The following is an 18,118-nucleotide window of genomic DNA, read 5'->3' on the forward strand; positions in this document are numbered from 1 at the left end:
GTGGAAGCCATAAGTACTACCACAAACAGAACAACCCAAGCCAGCAGAACACATCCAAAAGCATGAAAAAGCCAGAGAACACTGACAGCTGCAGGATTTGGCTTCTTTACATCTTCCTGTTACACACCAAACCTCCTGTGAATACCCAAAGAGTCTTCCAGATGTCACTTGACTGGATGAGTGGCAGTGAAAAGCAGTTATTATTCTATTGGGAGCAGTTTTGTCTGTTGTTTGTTCAGCCAATTATCTATGCATGCAGCTTAAAAGTGGGGGGAGCAGTAACCTTAGGCTCTGTGAACAAGAACTCTGGGTTTTATTCGAGCAGTTAAAGCTAAGTCTTCATTACCACAAGCAAAGCACATAACCTTACTGAGCAGGTCTCCTGAATGGCAGCCAGCCAGCAGAAAAGGTATTCCTCTCTAAGGAAGTGGCTGATCTATGTAGCTTTCAGATCTGTGTATGTGGCAGCACTTACACACCTTCACCTGACTCTGCCTGGCTGCCGTCACCCACCAAATGAGCCTCTGCTCATTTATTATTCAGCCAACTCGGCCTGCTGGTGGCACGGTCCATGCCACCAGGCTGAGGCTGCCAGCCACTGCACAGGAGAGCACGCAATACTTGCAAACCATCTTTAGGATCTCTCACCCTCTTTTTAAAAGGTGTGATGTTCTCCCATGCTCGACACAGCCCCGTGCCACATCAAGCCCAGGAGGTGTTGATCCTGGCAGGGACATCGGCTGTGTCTCACCACGCACGCAGAAACCACACCGTGGAGTAGGCACCCTCGGGAGCGCAGACTGCAAATCAATCATTTACTAATGGGCTCCTCGGGCACCGAGATAAGAACCCCTGCGGCAGGTCAGTGACAGGACTGCCCCCAGCTACCTAGCACAGGTCACTTCCTCACGTACAAGTTACTTCATTAAACAGGTGGTGGGTTGGTTTTTTTCTGACAAGTCGTTCCATGTCTTCCAGTACAATTTCTGGCACAAGCTAGAAGAATTAAAACCAGATTTGGGTACCATGAAGTTTGTAGCAAACTCATCTTTCCACAGCTGCACTAACTATGAAGAAACCACCGCGAATGACAACTTGAGGACAGCCTGCAGGGCTGCAGCAGGTGAAAAGGCCCCCTGCCTGTAGAACCTGGTCAGAAATCACAGCAAGCCAAGCACCTCCAGGTCTGGGAACACCTCCCCAGGTGTTCCTCAGCTGAGGGACAGCCTGGCCAGGTGACAAACGTGGGGCCACCGCACACGCACATCCTTGGCAGCACCCCCAGGTGACGGCCACAGCCACCGTGCCACCGTTACCTCCTGCCCTGCCACTCGGCCCCAGCCATGCCAGCAAGCCTTCTGCACCACCAGAGTCGGGATCAGCTGTTTCTATAAAACAAATCCAGACAATAACACAACATTTTCCAGCCAGAGAAGTTTCTCCCCTCGCAGACACAGAATTTTACTCCAACAGCAGCAGCTCAAGCAGTCCCCATCAGCACTGCTGCTGAGCCCCAGCCCCAGGTGGACAACACAGCAACAACCAATTCTCTGCCATGTCTGGACAGATGACTACTTTGGCATGAAAATAGATGACCTACATGGAGATGAAATTGTTGATCCCCTTGTCAAGGAAGTTTCCAGTCTGAGGCAGCATCGCTAACTTTAATTTTGCATCAGAAAGACTGACAGCTTGTTGAGGACTCCTCTTGTGAGCAAAATGACCTTGCCAGAGTAGAAGATGAAGCTCAACCTACAAATTTCTAAACAGTGTGATTTACAGAGATTTCTTCAAAAACAAATCTAGTCTTTTAAAACTGAGAATTCCCCAAGATACATTAAAAAGCTGCTGAGCTGAACAAAGCTATCCATTTTTTCATTTTTTTCACATTCCATAGGGAAGTAAGATCAAATGGGTCTTTCGGTAGTTCTGAAGTCACTGCCGACATCCTCTCACACAAGATACCTGTGTGTGTACCACACCTTTAGCAGTGCATACCACGCCTTCAGCGGTGATGGTCTTATTGAGAAGCATCATTCCTGCTGCCCCCAGCCACCCTGCGGAGCCTGACGCGAGTTCACGCCACGAGGAGAGGAAGCACAGCGCCTCTGGCCACTGCAGCCTCTCCAGGCATCAGCACGAGGAGCTGCTAACGCCTCATGCAAAGCTGAATTCTACCACAAGCTTTCTCTTGTAAGTCTTACAAGAAAATCCAAAGTATTTCTCGTAACTGAAGAGGTCTGAATGATTTTGTCTGCAAACCGCTTTTACCAGTGACAGGTGCAGCCAGGATTGATTCACCTTGGAAGACTTCTGGAACTAGTGAGTTAAACCAAATGGTCACAATAATCTTCCTTCCTTTGTCTCCCTACATATTAGCGCTTATATAAACCCATTAATTTCCACTTATTGTGGAAAAACGTCCTAAGAACAGCACCAGTCCCACACAACAAGACACCCGCTCCCAGAGATGGCACTCAGAATGACTACAAAGGCTGCATTTCTGTCACTCGCTCCTGTGCTCAGGGAAAACGGTTATCGCTGGCTTTTGGATATAAAACGAACTGCCTGTTCTTTATAATAAAAGAATCTTCTATTTTGGGGAAGGTAAACATGAGAAAGATGCAGGATCACATACATCCGACAGGGCGTTGGGCTAGCTATCAGTAAAGAAAGGTAACAGCAGGCAAGGCAGCAACCTTCAGCTGTGTGACCCATGCTGCTGCCCATGATGAAAGACAAACCCACAGAATGCTTCGAGATTTTTCTTCTTCTCCTTACACTTACTGATTTCCACCTGCAGAAAAGTACGGCTCCTTTTATTCTTGATGTTTTTCAGCACTCTCCCTTCAAGTCCTTTTATTCTCGAGAACTCCCACACTTTACTTGGCTAAATTTAGCTTTATTTTAATGACTGTAGTTATGCTATAGGGAAATAATCCAAGTAGTAGACATCTACATAGGAAATGTTAGCATGACGCTCACATTTTTAATTCCTTAATACAGGAAGTTCGGAGACCAAGCGCACAGAGCAGACTGGGCATGGAAAGCTTCAACACCAGAATAATGCAGAAGAGACAAACCATTCTGCAGTGTTTCACATCAAGCCTGGAAGGCAGACTTAGCAGGGCACAACTAGATGATTTTGTTCTCTCTCTATATAACAGGCCCAGCTTTTCTTCAGTCAGATCCCCAGGCTCAACAAGCTTGCATATTCATGAGTAAACAGGTGGCCCTAACTTTTTTAGGAGCACAAAGTATTCTACACGTGACAACACATACATTGACACACATTGGCCCCAAACCCTGGCAAATCTCTCCCCCCTTCTCCTCTTTACCGAAGTTCTGCTTTGTGGGTTCAGAGTGGGAAAAAAACTCCATATGGAGTAGGAAGATGTCTCAGGGAGCAACTGCAGAATCTGGGCTTTCATTTAATAAATAGCTCCAACCCTTTATCAACAAGAGCCTTTGAAAAATGAAGGGACACCAACTGAGGCACTGCTACCTCCCAAAACTGAAAACACCTGCTGCTGCTTAGTAGCTTCATCAGGCTTAACTGATAGTGCTTCTACTTTGCTATCTCTCACCCTCAACAGGAGTCCGGTGATTGGGGTAAAATGAGTTCACTCAGCTCCATATAAAACAATGTAGGAAAACTTGCTTATACCACCATGCCAGGAGGAAGAGCTTGAGAACATAACTGGAGAATGGGGTGGGTTATCAGGCATCTTCAGGAAGCCTCAGGGTGGAAAGGCAAGGAGAAGAGAGAAAAAGCAATCCTCTTCCAAGACAGCTTAGGGCAGATCGGATTCCCTTAAACAGTGTAAAGAACCCAAGGACAGAGCACCCACAGGCATCCAGATACCCATCTCTAACCCCGACATCTGATGAAAGCAGAAACCTCATTTGGGGCACTCTGTTGGTGCAATTCCTGATTCACAGCAATGTTTAAGCACAGCCAGCAGCTGCTGCTCATGTTTCTGAGGCACCATTCTTACTTCTATTTGGTAACCTGCACAGCACCCTACAACCCCAGCACATCCTCAGTGATAAGGAAGCAGCTGGGACAGTGCCCTGCTGCATTTTACCAAATGACATGTGCTGGTGAATGCCTGAAAGATCAGGCTTGCCTCTAAAACTAGGAACGATGAATTTCTTCCCCTAGCTCAGTAAGGCTTGGCCCCCTATTACACTGTATCCAAGTCCTGAATTATCTAATTTAAAACAAACTCAGAAAAAAAAAGTAATCTACTTCAGCTTCCTTTGACGTGAAGAAAAAACTGTTTTTTCCCACCTGGTCACTAGAACTACTTTACACCTTCCAATCCCAAATCCTTCCTTACAGGACACCTTCTTGATTCTTGTGTTACACTGTAACACAGGTACAGTACTGCTTAAGTTACAAAATTCTTCTTATGCTTTATCTTTAGATGGTTTCCAAAAATGCTGTAAAATCCACATGCTTCCCAGGTCTGCCTGCAAGTCTGGCATACCCTTAGGTGGCAGAAGGAACAAGTGCTCCCGCACGCAGTGGCTTCAGCCAGGCTGTCAGGAGCACAAGCATCACTCACCTCAGTGCTGTGAGAGAACAAGGTGCTCCTGGGTGGCGGCCACCTTGTACCTGGCTAAGTCTAACAGCCCCTTTTAACAACAGCCTATCCACTGAGGTGGTGAAACGAGCTACAGGAGAGCTGGAAAACCACCCAACCCATCGATTTCACCACTCACTTCACACAGCCCACAGCCCCACTTTGACACCCGTGCGCACGACCGCGTCCAGGCCGCTGCTGCAGTACCCTGCCACGCAGCCCTCAGCGAGCGGTGCCACTCCACCTGCAAACCCAACACCAGCTGTTGTCGCAAAAACAATGGACAAGCCTATGCCCTCAAGCTAGGTGGTATCCCTGCTCGTGTTTTTTCCACTAAATTATGCTAGAATGAAAGATTTAGAGAAGGTTGAAAACCTGCATGCCCTGTCTTTAGCTACCAGTTAACCCATCAGGTGTTGTAAAGGTACACTCACACTGAAACCTTGCCTCTGAGAAGCAATGGGGTGCAGAGCAAGCCCAAAACCATATATCTTCCTCCACATCCCTGAAGTCTGCAGATTTACAACTGCGTTTCCTGGTATCTATTGCTTTGTGCTGGGACAATGACAGCGTATGTAGCGCAGCAGGAAACGCACAAAACCACCTCTCCGCTGCAGCAACTTTACAGATTCTTCCAGGCTTCAGAATACTGAAACTCACAATACACTCTTGGATGATCAGTACATAAACCCAAGTTCACTACTGCAGCTATGACTCGAGCTGCTCAGAAATTCTTATCACCTGATTTTCACAGACAGTACTAATTAGTTGAAAGAGAAACTTTTTTTCCTGCAAGTAGAGCAGAGCATCTCTGTAACTCATACAAGGCCACGGTCCCGCAGGTGATGGGGGAAAACTTTGACACAGTTCTTCCAGTGCTGGACCAACGAACTCTTCAAACCTTGAGGATTTTCAGAGAGGCTGGGGAATGTAATTCAGCCTGTGTTCTCAGTAGCGCTACTGGAAGATGACTCAGATGCAAAGCTCGTCAGGGCCATGTGTATTCAGGTGTATTACTATGTGCACAACAAATATGTCATGTGATAGGACTTATCAAAGTATGCTTGAATATTCTCCTTTAACGGTGGTGAGCAGTAAACATTTCTGCGATAGCTCAGCACACACACATGCAGAAGGCATCCATGCAGCTGATTCTGTCATCTTTGACTCACTAACCAAGGACACAGCACAATTTTTATAAGCCACTATTAGCCCTAATAAATTTCTCTCGTCTTCATGCTCTTTAACAAAAGAGAGATGCGAAGAAAGCATTCCTAATTTAAGCTTGTATTGACTTTTACCAAGGTTAAAAAACACACCTTGAAACGTGTTCTCAGCTTTCAACCACGGTACTGAAACACCAGTTTGAAATGCGTTCCAAACCTCCGGCAGTCCAACAGGTTACATTTGTGTACAAGATACACAAGGATTATTCCTGGAATGCAGAACACTCCTTAAAATCCTGTAAAATCGGACAATCATTCACTTCCTTGCTCAACAAAGAGCCTTCCTCTGTAGGACTGGAGAGAAGGCAAAGGACTGGCATCCCAAAGAGTTGGACGCCCCCAAACAATGGAAGCCCCCGAAGAGCCAAGTGTCGAGGCAGGGGGAAGAAAGCAAAAACAATCCAGAAACCAGGCTAAATACCCGATAACAAGGAAAACACTCGCTGTCAGGTGGGGGAACTCTCTAATATTTACCCACACGGAACCGGGTGTTCAGCGCTTGGAACTTCCAGCTCACCGCGGCGGACTTTTGAGTGGTGTGTCCGGGAACGTCCCCGGGACCTTCAGCCGGCAGAGCGCTGCACGTCAGGTTCGGCAGCCTCTGATTTCGGCAGGGAGCCGGCACCGGGGCCGAGTTACCTGCGCGCCTCCTCACTGCGGCTGCCTCCGGCACGCAACCGGGACGCGCCGAGACAAAGTGCTGCTGGGAAACCAGCCCGGCTCGGGGCAGCACGCCTCGCTCGGTGCCTTCACCCACTTTTTAAAGCCAGACGCGGAGGGAAAGCGCCCACCTGCACCCAGCGGGACCGGGGGAGCCCCCGGGGGGCGGCACGCAGCGCGCTCCGCGGGGACCCCGCCGACCCCCGCGCTCCGAGGCCGCGGAGCGGGGCCCCCCCGGCCCCTTCGGACCCCGGGGCTGGAGCCGCGGCCCGGGGGCAGCTCCCGCCGCGGCACCCCGGGGGCAGCTCCGGCCACCCGGCCCCGCGGGTGCCCAGCTCCGCGCCCTGCCCCAGCCCGGAGGGAACGCGCCCCGGCCCCCCGCCCCTTCCCCGCAGCCCACCTGTCGCGGGGGTCGACCCAGCTGGTGGTGCGGCTGCCGTGGTCGATGTAGTACACCTTCCCGTCGTAGTCCCGCGCCTCCTCCCAGCCCGCGGGCAGCGGCAGCTCCTTCCGCGGCATCGTCCCCAGCGCGGGCCGCGCCGCCCCATGCACGCAGCGCTCCGGGGGCTGCCGCTGCTGCTGGCGGCGGTGCGGAGCGGGGCCGCGGCCGGCCCAGCCGCGCAGGGAGGCGCCGCGGGCGCTCGCACGCCGGCCCCGCGGCGGGGGCGGGCCGGGGCGAGGCGGAGGCGGACCCGGGCGGGCGAGCGCTGAGCCGGGGGGCGCCCGGCCCCTCGCCCCGCCGCTTCCTGCACCGCCCCGGAGGCGGGCGGAGGGCGGCCGCTGCGCCCCCTGCCGGCGGGGCAGCGCCGCGAGCGGCCGCATGGCGGCGAAGGCACCGGCGGAGGACTCGGGGGAGGCCCCGGCGGCGCCTCGGGGACCGCGGGGCGGCCTCGGGGAGCGGCCTCAGTCACAGCGAGCGGTGCGAGGCAGGGTTGTGTCGGTGGGAAATGAAGGCGTGCGGGTGGCTCTGGGTGGCCGGAGGGATCTCGACCCTTCCTTGCCCCAGGCCACAACCTCGCGGTGGCCACGCGGAGCCACTCGGACCAAGGGCAGCCATTTTCTGAGGGCTGGACACGGCTCGGCTCTTGCTGAGGAATATCATCCAAAGTGGTGTGCGTTTTGGTACCGAACGCTCAACACACCAGTCTTGGTGGGCTACCAAACACCGAAACATCAATGTCAAAAGCTGTGATAACAGAGTACCAATCTGTCAGCCCCCAACAGGTTTCTTCAGGTGTCTGAAATGAAACAGGAGGAAAAATGCATTTAAATTTAATTGACAGAAAATAAATGCATTTTTTCTGAAATACCTCATTTTGGTTAAAAACTCGGACATTGTTCAACCTGAAGGAACCATATTTCTGTGAAGGGTTACCATATCCTTCCAGAAAAAAAAAAAAAGCTCTTGCCCCTTTCCCACACCCAATACTGTACATCAGTTTTTATTGGTTTCCAAAGGACAGTTTAGAAAAAAATGTTGAAATTGAGTTTGGAAGAATGGACTGTTTCACTCTTGCAGTACCACAGAGTTTTTATTTTTCTCCTGCTTCCCACCCTACATTCCTGAGGAACAGGGCTGGGAGCTGTGGTGCCGATCAAATGTCAGGGAACTTCAGTAGTCAAATTTAATAAAGGTTTCTGCCATAGAAGAAAGTTAATTCAGCCACCTTCTGTCAAAACCTCGTGCAGGTGATTCTGAATTTGAGTCAGACAAATTTCAAGCTACCTTTGCCATGCTATTCATTATCAACAGCATTAGAAAACATAACATGTTCTTCATGCTATCCTAAGCACTGAAAAAAAAAAAAAGTGTCCAATCTCCCCATTAGCTTATTAAGCAATATTACTAGTTTTAATGAGCTCATGGGATAAAATTGTGTATGTAAGGGAAAAATCAAGAAAGCATAGTAAGACAAGGTTGAAAAAGGCAGGAAACCCACGTGTGACTCCCAGCGGTGAGGCTGCCCCCCAAGCAGCCAGCGCTGCCTGGCTGGCCTGCACCTCACCTCGGGGCTGTGGGTGCAGTGCAGGTGGATGCGTTGGGGCAAGTCCTTGCGGGGGGGTCCACTGGCCGCCTGGCTGCTCCCCACCGCATGCACCATCACCAGCACTTTGTGTGCCCGCACCGAGATCTCTATCTTTCAGCAAACAAGCTTGCAGCGAGAGAGTAAATCCTTATCGGTGAGCTCCATGTCCTGCAATACTTTTTTCAACTAAACCAAATCAGAATCTTATTTATTTATTTGTTTTTATTTTTTTTTTCCAAAACACATGCCCCCGTCTGTGCAGGAGAGCCACATGCCCCCATGGCACTGCAACCTTCTGTTGGGCTTGCTGGGGTGGCCGGGCCTTATTCCGCCTGGCAAGCACCCCGTGGTATGTGCAGGCAGGGAACAGCCACTGTGCATGGCCTTGGAAAGCGAAACCTGCCCAGGTGTCAGTTCCGGGGCTGTAAAACACCTGTGTGACACTTAGGCCACAACAGGCTTGCCAAACCCTGCCGCAGACACTACACAGGCACTCCCATAATGGCAGTGTGCGCCCAACCCAGGGCCAGGGGAGTAAAACACGGCCCCACTGGGGGCAGCCACCAGCTCCAGCAGCAGGGCTGGGAACATCAGCTGGTGGAGAAGAACCGTGAAGGGACAGGTGCCAGTGTCTCGGGAAGTGGCCGGGTGAGGGACACCGAGTTGGCTCTGATGTACTATGTGCTCATAGCAGGGCTTGAGGCACTGCAGTAGCTGTAAGCCAGGCCTACCTACTAGGACTATTCTACTCTGCTCGCGTGACACCCCACCTGGAGCTCTGCTTTTCAGCTCTGGGGCCCTCAGCCTAAGACGTAGACCTATTAGAGCAGGTCCAGAGGGGGCCACACAGATGATCAAGGGGCTGGAGCACCTCTCCTGTGAAGAGAGGCTGAGGGAGTTGGGGTTGTTCAGCATGGGGAAGAGAAGGCCCCATGGAGACCTTATAGTGGCCTGCCAGTGCCTGAAGGGGGCCTACAGGAAAGCTGAGGAGGGACTCTTTGTCAGGGGGCGCAGAGATAGGACGAGGGGTAATGGCTTTAAACTGAAAGAGGGTAGATTTAGATTAGATACTAGGAAAAAACTCTTCACTGGTGAAGAGGCCCTGTCACAGGCTGCCCAGAGAAGCTATGGATGCCCTATCCCTGGAGGTGTTTAAAGTAAAAACTGGCTGGATGGCCAGGTCCAGAGAGCAGTGGTGAATGGAGTGAGATCCAGCTGGCAACTGGTCATGAGTGGTGTTCCCCAGGGCTTGGTGTCAGGGCCCATCCTCTTTAATATCTTTATTGATGATTTGTACTCTGTACTTGGCTTTGTTGAGGCCATACTTTGAGTACTGTGTTCAGTTTTGGGTTCTTCAATGTGAGAAGGACATCGAGGCTCTGGAGCGCGTCCAGAGCAGGGCTACGAAGCTGGTGAAGGGCCTGGAACACAAGTCCTATCTATGGGGAGCAGCTGAGGGAGCAGGGGTTTTTTAGTCTGGAGAAGAGGAGGCTCAGGGGAGACCTTACTGCTCTCTACAACTACCTGAAAGGAAGGTGTGGGGAGCTGGGGATCGGCCTCTTCTCACAGGTAACTAGTGATAGGACTAGAGGGAATGGCCTCAAGTTGTGCCAGGGGAGGTTTAGGTTGGAAATGAGGAGACATTTCTTCTCAGAAGGACTAGTCAGGCACTGGAATGGGTTGCCCAGGGAGATGGTGGCATCACCGTCCCTGGGGGTGTTTAAGGAAAGGTTGGATGTGGTGCTTAGGGACATGGTTTAGTGTGTGACATTGGTGGTAGGGGGATGGTTGGACCAGATATCATTAAGGGCTTTCCCAACCTTAATGAGTCTATGAAAGCCAGGCTGGATGGGGCTTTGAGCATCCTGGTGTGGTGGGAGTTGTCCCTGCCCATGGCAGGGGGTTGGAACTGGATAGCCTTTAAGATCCCTTCCAACCCAACCCATTCTCTATGATTCTACAGGTCTCCAGATGATGGATCCAAACCCTTCTCAGTGCTGGCACAGGGCACAACATGGACAAGGGCCCTGAGCCATCGTGCGTGTCTGTGCAAGCAGCAGCAGGGCAGGGCCCGTCTGTCTGTCCAGCAGCAGTTCTGCAGGAGCAGAGCAGGGACGTGCCCACCACAGGTTCCCCAAGGGGAGAAGCCACTTGTACCAGCGATGGACAAAGTTCTCCAGGGTTCCCCCTCACCACACATCTACAGATGGCTTGCAGAAGCACTCAGCTTCATCCAGACACAGGCTTGACCTTGGCTGGTGCAATGGTGCCATTTCCTGCACTTCGGGAGGATCTGAACCCCCCTACAGTGGTGGGAGCAAGAGGCTGACCGCTGTGCAGCAGCAGTGGTGGTGCTGGATGGGCATGGGGGCACAGCCCTCTGGGGTCAGGCAGCACCCGGAGCAGCCTCACTGCTGCAGCAGAAAAAAATAATAATAATAAAAAAATCCAACAAACCCCACCTAGTTACTTTACAGCCCAAATCAGAGACAACTGAGAAATGTCCATTTGAAGTGGCTTAGTTTCACTGGGAAAATAGTCAACAATTGGCTGGGACGCTGGGGATCACTTCATGCTTTTGTAATCCAATAGCCACTGTATGGCTGCTGCTCGCCCCCACCCAAGTGGCCGTGCAGTCCCCAGCTTTGCCAGTGACGTGGCCACCCACCCACCCACCCACGTCTCGAGGGCCCCCAGCACTTTGCTCTCCAGTGGGGTGAGCTCTGTGGCCACAGGAGCAGCCCTACTTAGCTCCTCGAGGCACCAGGAGGGAGCCCCGCTGCCTGTTGTGCCCTGTGGGTGCATGGAGCAGGCGGCTGCTGCAGCTGGGGCACAGCAGGGGCTGGCCACCCCCAAAGGGGCAACGCTGGGCCCAAATGCAGGGCACCAGCTGGCGGGGGCAGGGGGCTTGTGTTGCCACTATGGGGGCCGGAGATGAGCAAGCTTCTGCATGCTCCCCAGGACAGAGATCCCTGCCTGGGCCCTGTGCCCCCCTGCTAACGCACCTCCTTGCATGGAAAGGAATTTTTGGAGATGTGGCACTGTGATCCTCTGCTGCTGGAGCCAGGGTGTAGGCCAGGGCAGCTGTGACACCCACTGCAGAGGGGAGTGCGTGGCCACACCTTGTCCCTCCCTCTCAGACCTGCCCTGCCCACAGACCGCTTTCACAGACTGAAAGACACAAACTGCCAGCACCCAGCCAGACCCCGGCGCTGCTCAGGGCCCTGGGAGGCAGCAGGTGCTCTGGGGAAAGAACAGTTGCTTCAGGATGTCCCCAGAAACACAGGTGCCTTTGTGGTGGTGTGGGTCAGTGAAGGTAATTCAGCCTCTAATTACTGCAGACCAGATCTACAAGGGTGCCCCCACGGACTGGACTTCTGGGGAGGCTCAACCTGTCGAGACAACAGGGCACCAGATCCCTGCAGGTCTCACAGCGATATCTCTGGCCTCCTCCAAGCACAGCACTTGCTGGCCCACTGAAAAACCCAGTGCTGTGACAGGTGAAAAACCTCCTCCCAGGAGCCGTGTCACCAGCTTTTTAATGGCCTGCCTGGGCAGAGACCAAGCGTTAAGATGGGAATGGCTTCAAAAAACACCACCTTACAGCCCACAGAGGCAAACAGGTATCTGCTTTCTTCCCCTATTACCAATTTTTGACAGGTGAAAAAACCTGATTTGTCTGATAGTACTGATTTATAGCATTAAGTAATGCTTGTTAATATTTTACTTCCATTTACATGATTTCTTCACTTAATGAAGTTGGCAGGGGGGAAGCTATTTGCAACAATTATGAGACCTGGGCTGTAGCAGAATATGCAATAGTACAGCCAGCACAATTCTCCTAGCAGATTTTCTTTTTATATGCAATTACAAAATTAGACTAAAACCTGCCAGAAGCTGTCATCTAAAGATGTAAAACTTCTGTAAATATAGTTTCTCCAGTAGCAACAGCACAGACAGCATTACGGCGTACTATCTGCCACCTTCTGTACTCATGATGGCTTAACTGCCACTTCCATTGTAAATCCTATTTGTCAAGGATTTATAAACTGGCTGCATTTACTTGTCTCACTCCGAAAGCTGGCACACGCCTCTCTCCTATGGTGTTTTTACCACTTCAGTACTGCTTTTTGAGTTCTCGGCTCAGAAGCTCTGCAGCAGAAGCCTGACTTTAACCCCAGAACAATTAAATCCTCAGCACAGGCTAAGACACTGCCCATATTTTAACCAAGGAGAAAATAAGGAAAAGCCTGATCTCTTACATTCAGTATGTGTTCTGAAGAGCTGCTGCAGAACTTCTAGAAAAGGACTGATGGAAACTGGACTGTCCCCAGCAGGTGACCCCCCTGCAGTTCCCCGCTCACCCACCTCTTCTGCCGGCAGCGCGGGGAGACTGGGCAGGGCTGGTGGCACCACTGTCCCTGAGTGCTGGAACTGGCCCCGGGTGCTGAGCTGCAGGTGCACGCAGGAGTAAGGCAGGGAATAACCTCAGTGGAGCCCAGCACAGGGCAGTTGGATCTAGGAGTTAAGGATATTGCAGGGGCTTTCCGTGGGACCTGTGCTGTCACACATATGCTTTGGAAACCATCAACAGACCTGGACAAATTGTCCCTGTTGAGTATTTAGCTACATGACTGGTCCACTTTCAAAAGTTGTTTAAGAATACCCTGATGATGCATGTATTATTTGCAAAGGAGCTGAGTAGGAAGCCTTTTCTTTCTGAGTTCATCCCCTGCAAATCTGTCCCAAAATAATTAATACTAAAAATGGTACACCGTTTTTAGTTTAAGTTTTCTTTTGCAGAAGGATAAAGTGAAGTAGCAGAACCTCTAATTCTGACCAGTTTCAGCTTTAGGAGGTTGGTAACAGAACAAAGGACATACAGGACTGTGCAGTGGGTTATCATTTCCAGTCTCTCAACTACAAGAAAATTTCTATTCCAAAGAATGACCTAAGAAGCTTACCAGCACAGACCAAGGTATTCCAGAAAAGGGTGACAGTGAAAGTGTTTCAACTTTGTGATTTCATGTTTTATTTCTACACCAAAAGCAACTATGACAAAAGTAATTTTTATGACTACCTGCCTAATACTTCCCTTCTTGAAGAAGTTTCACTTCTTTATAAGTCTGATAACATAACAGCACTTCAAGCCCATCAGCACAGAAAAACCTCTGCAGTGATGGACATACAGGACTTACCTGAAAATATACCCGGACTTGTCCTTCCGAGGGAACAGTGCTTGGGGTTCTAGTGCATGCACTGCATAGGGCGAGCACAGAATAGGATGGGGTTTGTTTGCTCAGCAAAAATCAGATGCACTCTTGGAGTACTACAGGTGTTAACAGCACAGCCACTGAGCTGTTGTGCTTTAAAAATGCCCTGGAGTGAATTAATGCCCTGGAATGAATTAATGCCCATAATCAATTCAAGCGTCTCTGCTGATATCATGAATCATTAAAAATCTCATCTGCAACCCCAAAAGCAAAACTGTTCTCAAAATTAAGTAGAGCTCTCTGAGTACATACTTAAATGAGATAAAAGCAGCAGGGCTCTTGCTGATGGATGGTTCCCTTTTAACATCATCAGGAGTGACTGCTTAGAAGGTCTTTGATCTTACCTCCGATTTTTAAATGTGGTAGAAACAAGCAGTATCACAAAGAAGATAGATTTTGTGGAGGCTCCTGGGCTCACAGCAAGTCTTTCCATGTTCCATTTAATACAGTGTAACTGCATTTTCAATGTAGTTTCAAGTAGTTTTGAAGCTACTTTGGTGCAATTAAACTAATTTCAGGATTGTAACATGGCAGTCTGAGGGTTACTAGTCACCAGGTGCAGAGAGGGAAGTTCTAAGCGCATTTACCCATTTTTTTGCTGTCCTGAACAGAATTTCAGGTGATGTGTATATAGGACTGGCTTACCCAGAGGTCAAAGGAACGTCCCTCTGCGGAATCCATGCTACAACAATCACTGCTACATAGAAGATGCTGCATGTATGAGATGATATTGACACACTAATATTTTTTAATTTTTAACAGATTTCACAATGGAAGACAAATAATTCACAGGAGTTTTAGAGACTTTATTTATGTATAAACAATTTAAACACTTTGCCATAAATTATCTTTGCCTGTCTCTAGTCTTTGCTTAGCAGCAAATTAAAATTAATATAAAAACTCAATGAACAATTCATACATGTATATTACAAAAAAGTTCTTGTACCAAAGTTCTTATTAGACTTTTTTTTTTTAATTTTATTTTTTTATTTTTTTTGTGGTGACTGTAATGTGATTGTCTCAGTTTCTCGACCAAACAAACACACTAATAATTTTTAAATCTGAAACAGTGATTGTGCCTTCTGGCTGATGTATGTACAGGGTGATCTGACGTGGTGCCCATTTGCAATAGTGTAACACAATGCCCACAGCTCTACTGGAACTGATACCAACAAACTACTGAATCTAAACAGACTACACCCTGTAACTGTGTTATACTGTCCACAATGGAAATCTTCAAAGACAAACAGAGTATGAAATTTATTTGTAGTGATTTATAGCCACCATTTTGAATGTAACTTTACACTCTGCCCTCTTTGAATAAGTTAAACTTCAGGCCAGACAAATGGAGGGTCAGAGTGCAAGTGCAGTTTTGTTATTCTTAAATATATTTTCCTTTACTATTTCCAGTGTGCTCTCACTTGCATTCTCATTTTCCTCCAGTTGCTACACACAAATCACCCCAAAGTCATGTTTTAAATGCACCTGTATTTTGCTTTAAATGAAAACCTCTTGGATATTCATCAAACAAGCAGTCTGAATCATTTGTGTTTCATCAGCTGGTTAGTGAAAGTGGCCCACTTGGATTTCTTAGTTTGCTCACGTGTGAATGGAGTGAGGTAATACAATACGAGGCCTTCTTTTTATTTTTCGTTAGACCCAGAACAAGTGGGTAATATTTCAGGGGTACTGTTTAATTTGTATGGTTAGAGTTTTCAGTCAGGCTTTAGTCCACTTCAGGATGTGGTTTTTAATCACTTGAACAGTAGCATTTAACTCAAAAAATGAGCTTTTTTTGCCACTTACTATCCCAAAGTAGCTCAGCCTAGTGCCCCCATGTAGGTCTTCATCTCCTTAGGAGAGGAGATAACAGTTATGACTACTGATTCATCCAGCAAAGGATGACAGCAGGTTAATTTGTTACCTCTTTCCCATTTCATTCTGTCTTAAAAACTGGATGTTGCTGCTACTGTCTGCTAGCTCTGGGTACTGCTCCACAGGCAGGACATAATATCCCTCGTAACCTTGAACCCTTCCCGTGTTCAGAAGCTGTTGCTTCTCTCCGTCTGTCCATACGCGGCTGCCCTCGCGGCCATCCCGTGCCTTCTGCTGCTCCTTGGCCCATGCTGACCCCAGGGCTCGCTGCCGAGCCTGGTCTAACACTCTCGCCTTCTCCTCGTCCAGCGTGTCAGCAGTTAGCCCGTAGCGGATGTTGATCAGCAGGGTGGAGTACTGAAATTCAATATTCGTGAACCGTCGAGTCCTTCCATTGATTAGGAGAGTTGGCTGGGAAACGGTCACATTTACTCCGTTGTCTAGGACCTTCCGCCCGCTGGTCATCGCGAGGGTTACAAGGTCGCTATCAGCTGAGCCTATCTTGACAAAGTAATGAGTATCCTTCCCCTCGATGCTGTAGTGCATTTTCTCCAGGTAGTGAGCACTGTTAAGGACAGAAGCAATTTTTCTGCTATCGTCTGTGGCTATGCTGGAAATGCCCGTGGTTACACGGCCTTCCTTTACAGCAAACATGATTCCTTTCCCAATAATAGGAGTGCTTGTTGCAAACCAGTGACCTGCTTTTTCTCTAATATTGGCGTGTAATCTTTTAGATATGACCTGTCCCTCAAGAGCCATGAAAGCTTGATTGTGTCTTTCTGTTGTTTGCTGAACTCCTGTAATTAGCTGGGAAAACAAAACAAAACACCAAAAAAGATAAAGACATGAAAATACTGATGTCAGAGAACAGTGCTAATCTTTGCTTTTGCTTTTCTAAGGAAAAGGTACACAGCAAAAAATTCTAGGCTGTAGAAAGACCACCCTCGATTACCTGCCCATACACAGATAACGTTCATGATCAGGTAAAAACACATCTGGCAAATTATTTTGCTATCAATAACGCCAAATAAAAGGTTTCTCACAAATCACCTTTTGTAGCAAATATGTACCACAAATCTCTATTCGGACTATGATGTCAATTACAAGAATAACTAAAATCCAAGTCTAACACAGTTTTAATCAGATCTTAAAACAGAATCAATTTGTTAAAAGATGGCACTTAACTTTTGGATACTTTTGCCCAGAGATTTCAGTTGGTGTATAGGACTAAAATGCTTATGAACGTAAACTTTTTGGAAATGAGATTTGGGCTCCAAAATATCAAAGTTAATTCCTGAGAGAGGATTTAAATTCTCAAATGACTTAGAAGCAAGTAAAACGGTTATGTTTTGGTTTACACGGTCATATCAGTTGTACTTCCATAAACGTGAAGTAAATCTAGCACAGACTAAGTTTGAAATTGGCCTACTACTCCTTTTAAGTATATTAAACTGGCTGGAATCTATTATAAAGGCAGAATGCTTATACCATTTCCCACCCTTAACCTGACAAGAATAAACACTGTAACAGCAGTAGCAAACCAAAGCCTCTATGAGAAAAGCTTCAAACAAAAAATGATGACAAATCCTATTAGAGGGCAGGGAGTAAAACCATTTCTTAGCAGTACAGCAAAGTACCAACCTAAGTTCATTGTAACACGCAGGTTATTAGGATAATTTTACCAAAGGTACAACAGATGATAATTTACCATGCAGAGTTTCCTTTTGTCATTGTTAATCAAGTTAATCATGTTACAACTCGTTAATCAAGGAAGAACTCAATAAAAGACAAACTAATGACACCACCATTATGATAACAACGAAGGCTGGCAAGAAAGGCATCTGTTCATTAGTATAAAATCTAGCTATACTCACTTCCATTTTACCCTGATGAAATAAATGTGTGGCCTTGCACTGTACCGAGGAGCCAGCAGTTCTATTCATAGAGTGGGGCAAATGTACCAAGAAAAAGAACTTCACTTTTCTGCCTACCTGTCCATTTTCACATGCTTGGCTCTCAGACAACTCATATGGCGGTGACACAAAGTACATTTTTGCTCTAGGGAAACCAGGAATAATGTTGCTGAGCTGAAATCCGAACATCACCAACCAGCTTTTGACATCTAAAAATCAAAAGTAAGCAGGCAAGTGAGAAATAAATGTGCATAAGTACAAGAAATCCATAAATTCAGGAAATCTACCTTTGACCTCCTTAGTTTCAAGTATCAAGTATAAATCCAAGTTGAATTTATAATTCATATTGCAGCATGGCACTTTACAGAACTGAGTATTCCACAGCAAACAAACACAGGTACTGTTGCTTCAAATTTATCCTGAATAGTTGATCAGTGACACACCACCTCTCATTCTTTTTCCACGATAGCACATGGAAAAACCCTTTAGTGTAGGCAATACTTGTCTCATCTCTGACACCTTCTGACAGGGTTAACGTAACCCATAAACGAGATT

General features: G+C 48.3%; 2 protein-coding genes and 1 long non-coding RNA gene across 55 annotated transcripts in view; 1 reads left to right on the forward strand and 2 right to left on the reverse strand.

Moving 5' to 3' along the window:
- The window catches only part of WWC1 (WW and C2 domain containing 1), a 70,694-nt gene extending 63,554 nt beyond the window's left edge, over positions 1-7,140 (reverse strand). The window contains exon 1 of one of the 4 annotated variants that reach the window (XM_083799357.1): positions 6,876-7,140. In XM_083799357.1, coding sequence (XP_083655483.1) covers positions 6,876-6,994 — 119 coding nt within the window. In that variant the 5' untranslated portion in view covers positions 6,995-7,140. Of the gene's footprint in view, positions 1-6,289; positions 6,307-6,332; positions 6,345-6,875 lie in introns of those variants that run through there. The other 3 variants (XM_083799358.1, XM_083799360.1, XM_083799359.1) reach the window with 3 other exon arrangements.
- The window catches only part of LOC310881741, a 488,814-nt gene that overhangs the window by 52,594 nt on the left and 418,102 nt on the right, over positions 1-18,118 (forward strand). The gene's annotated exons all lie outside the window — the stretch shown is intronic.
- The window catches only part of TENM2 (teneurin transmembrane protein 2), a 1,465,234-nt gene continuing 1,461,676 nt past the window's right edge, over positions 14,561-18,118 (reverse strand). For all 50 annotated transcript variants that reach the window (XM_083799339.1, XM_083799310.1, XM_083799353.1 and 47 more), the window contains 2 exons: positions 17,642-17,772; positions 14,561-16,457 (listed from right to left, as the gene is read on the reverse strand). In XM_083799339.1, coding sequence (XP_083655465.1) covers positions 15,696-16,457; positions 17,642-17,772 — 893 coding nt within the window. In that variant the 3' untranslated portion in view covers positions 14,561-15,695. The remainder of the gene's footprint in view (positions 16,458-17,641; positions 17,773-18,118) is intronic.

Source organism: Anser anser (assembly GCF_964211835.1).
Source record: "Anser anser genome assembly, chromosome: 14".
Lineage (NCBI taxonomy): Eukaryota > Metazoa > Chordata > Aves > Anseriformes > Anatidae > Anser > Anser anser.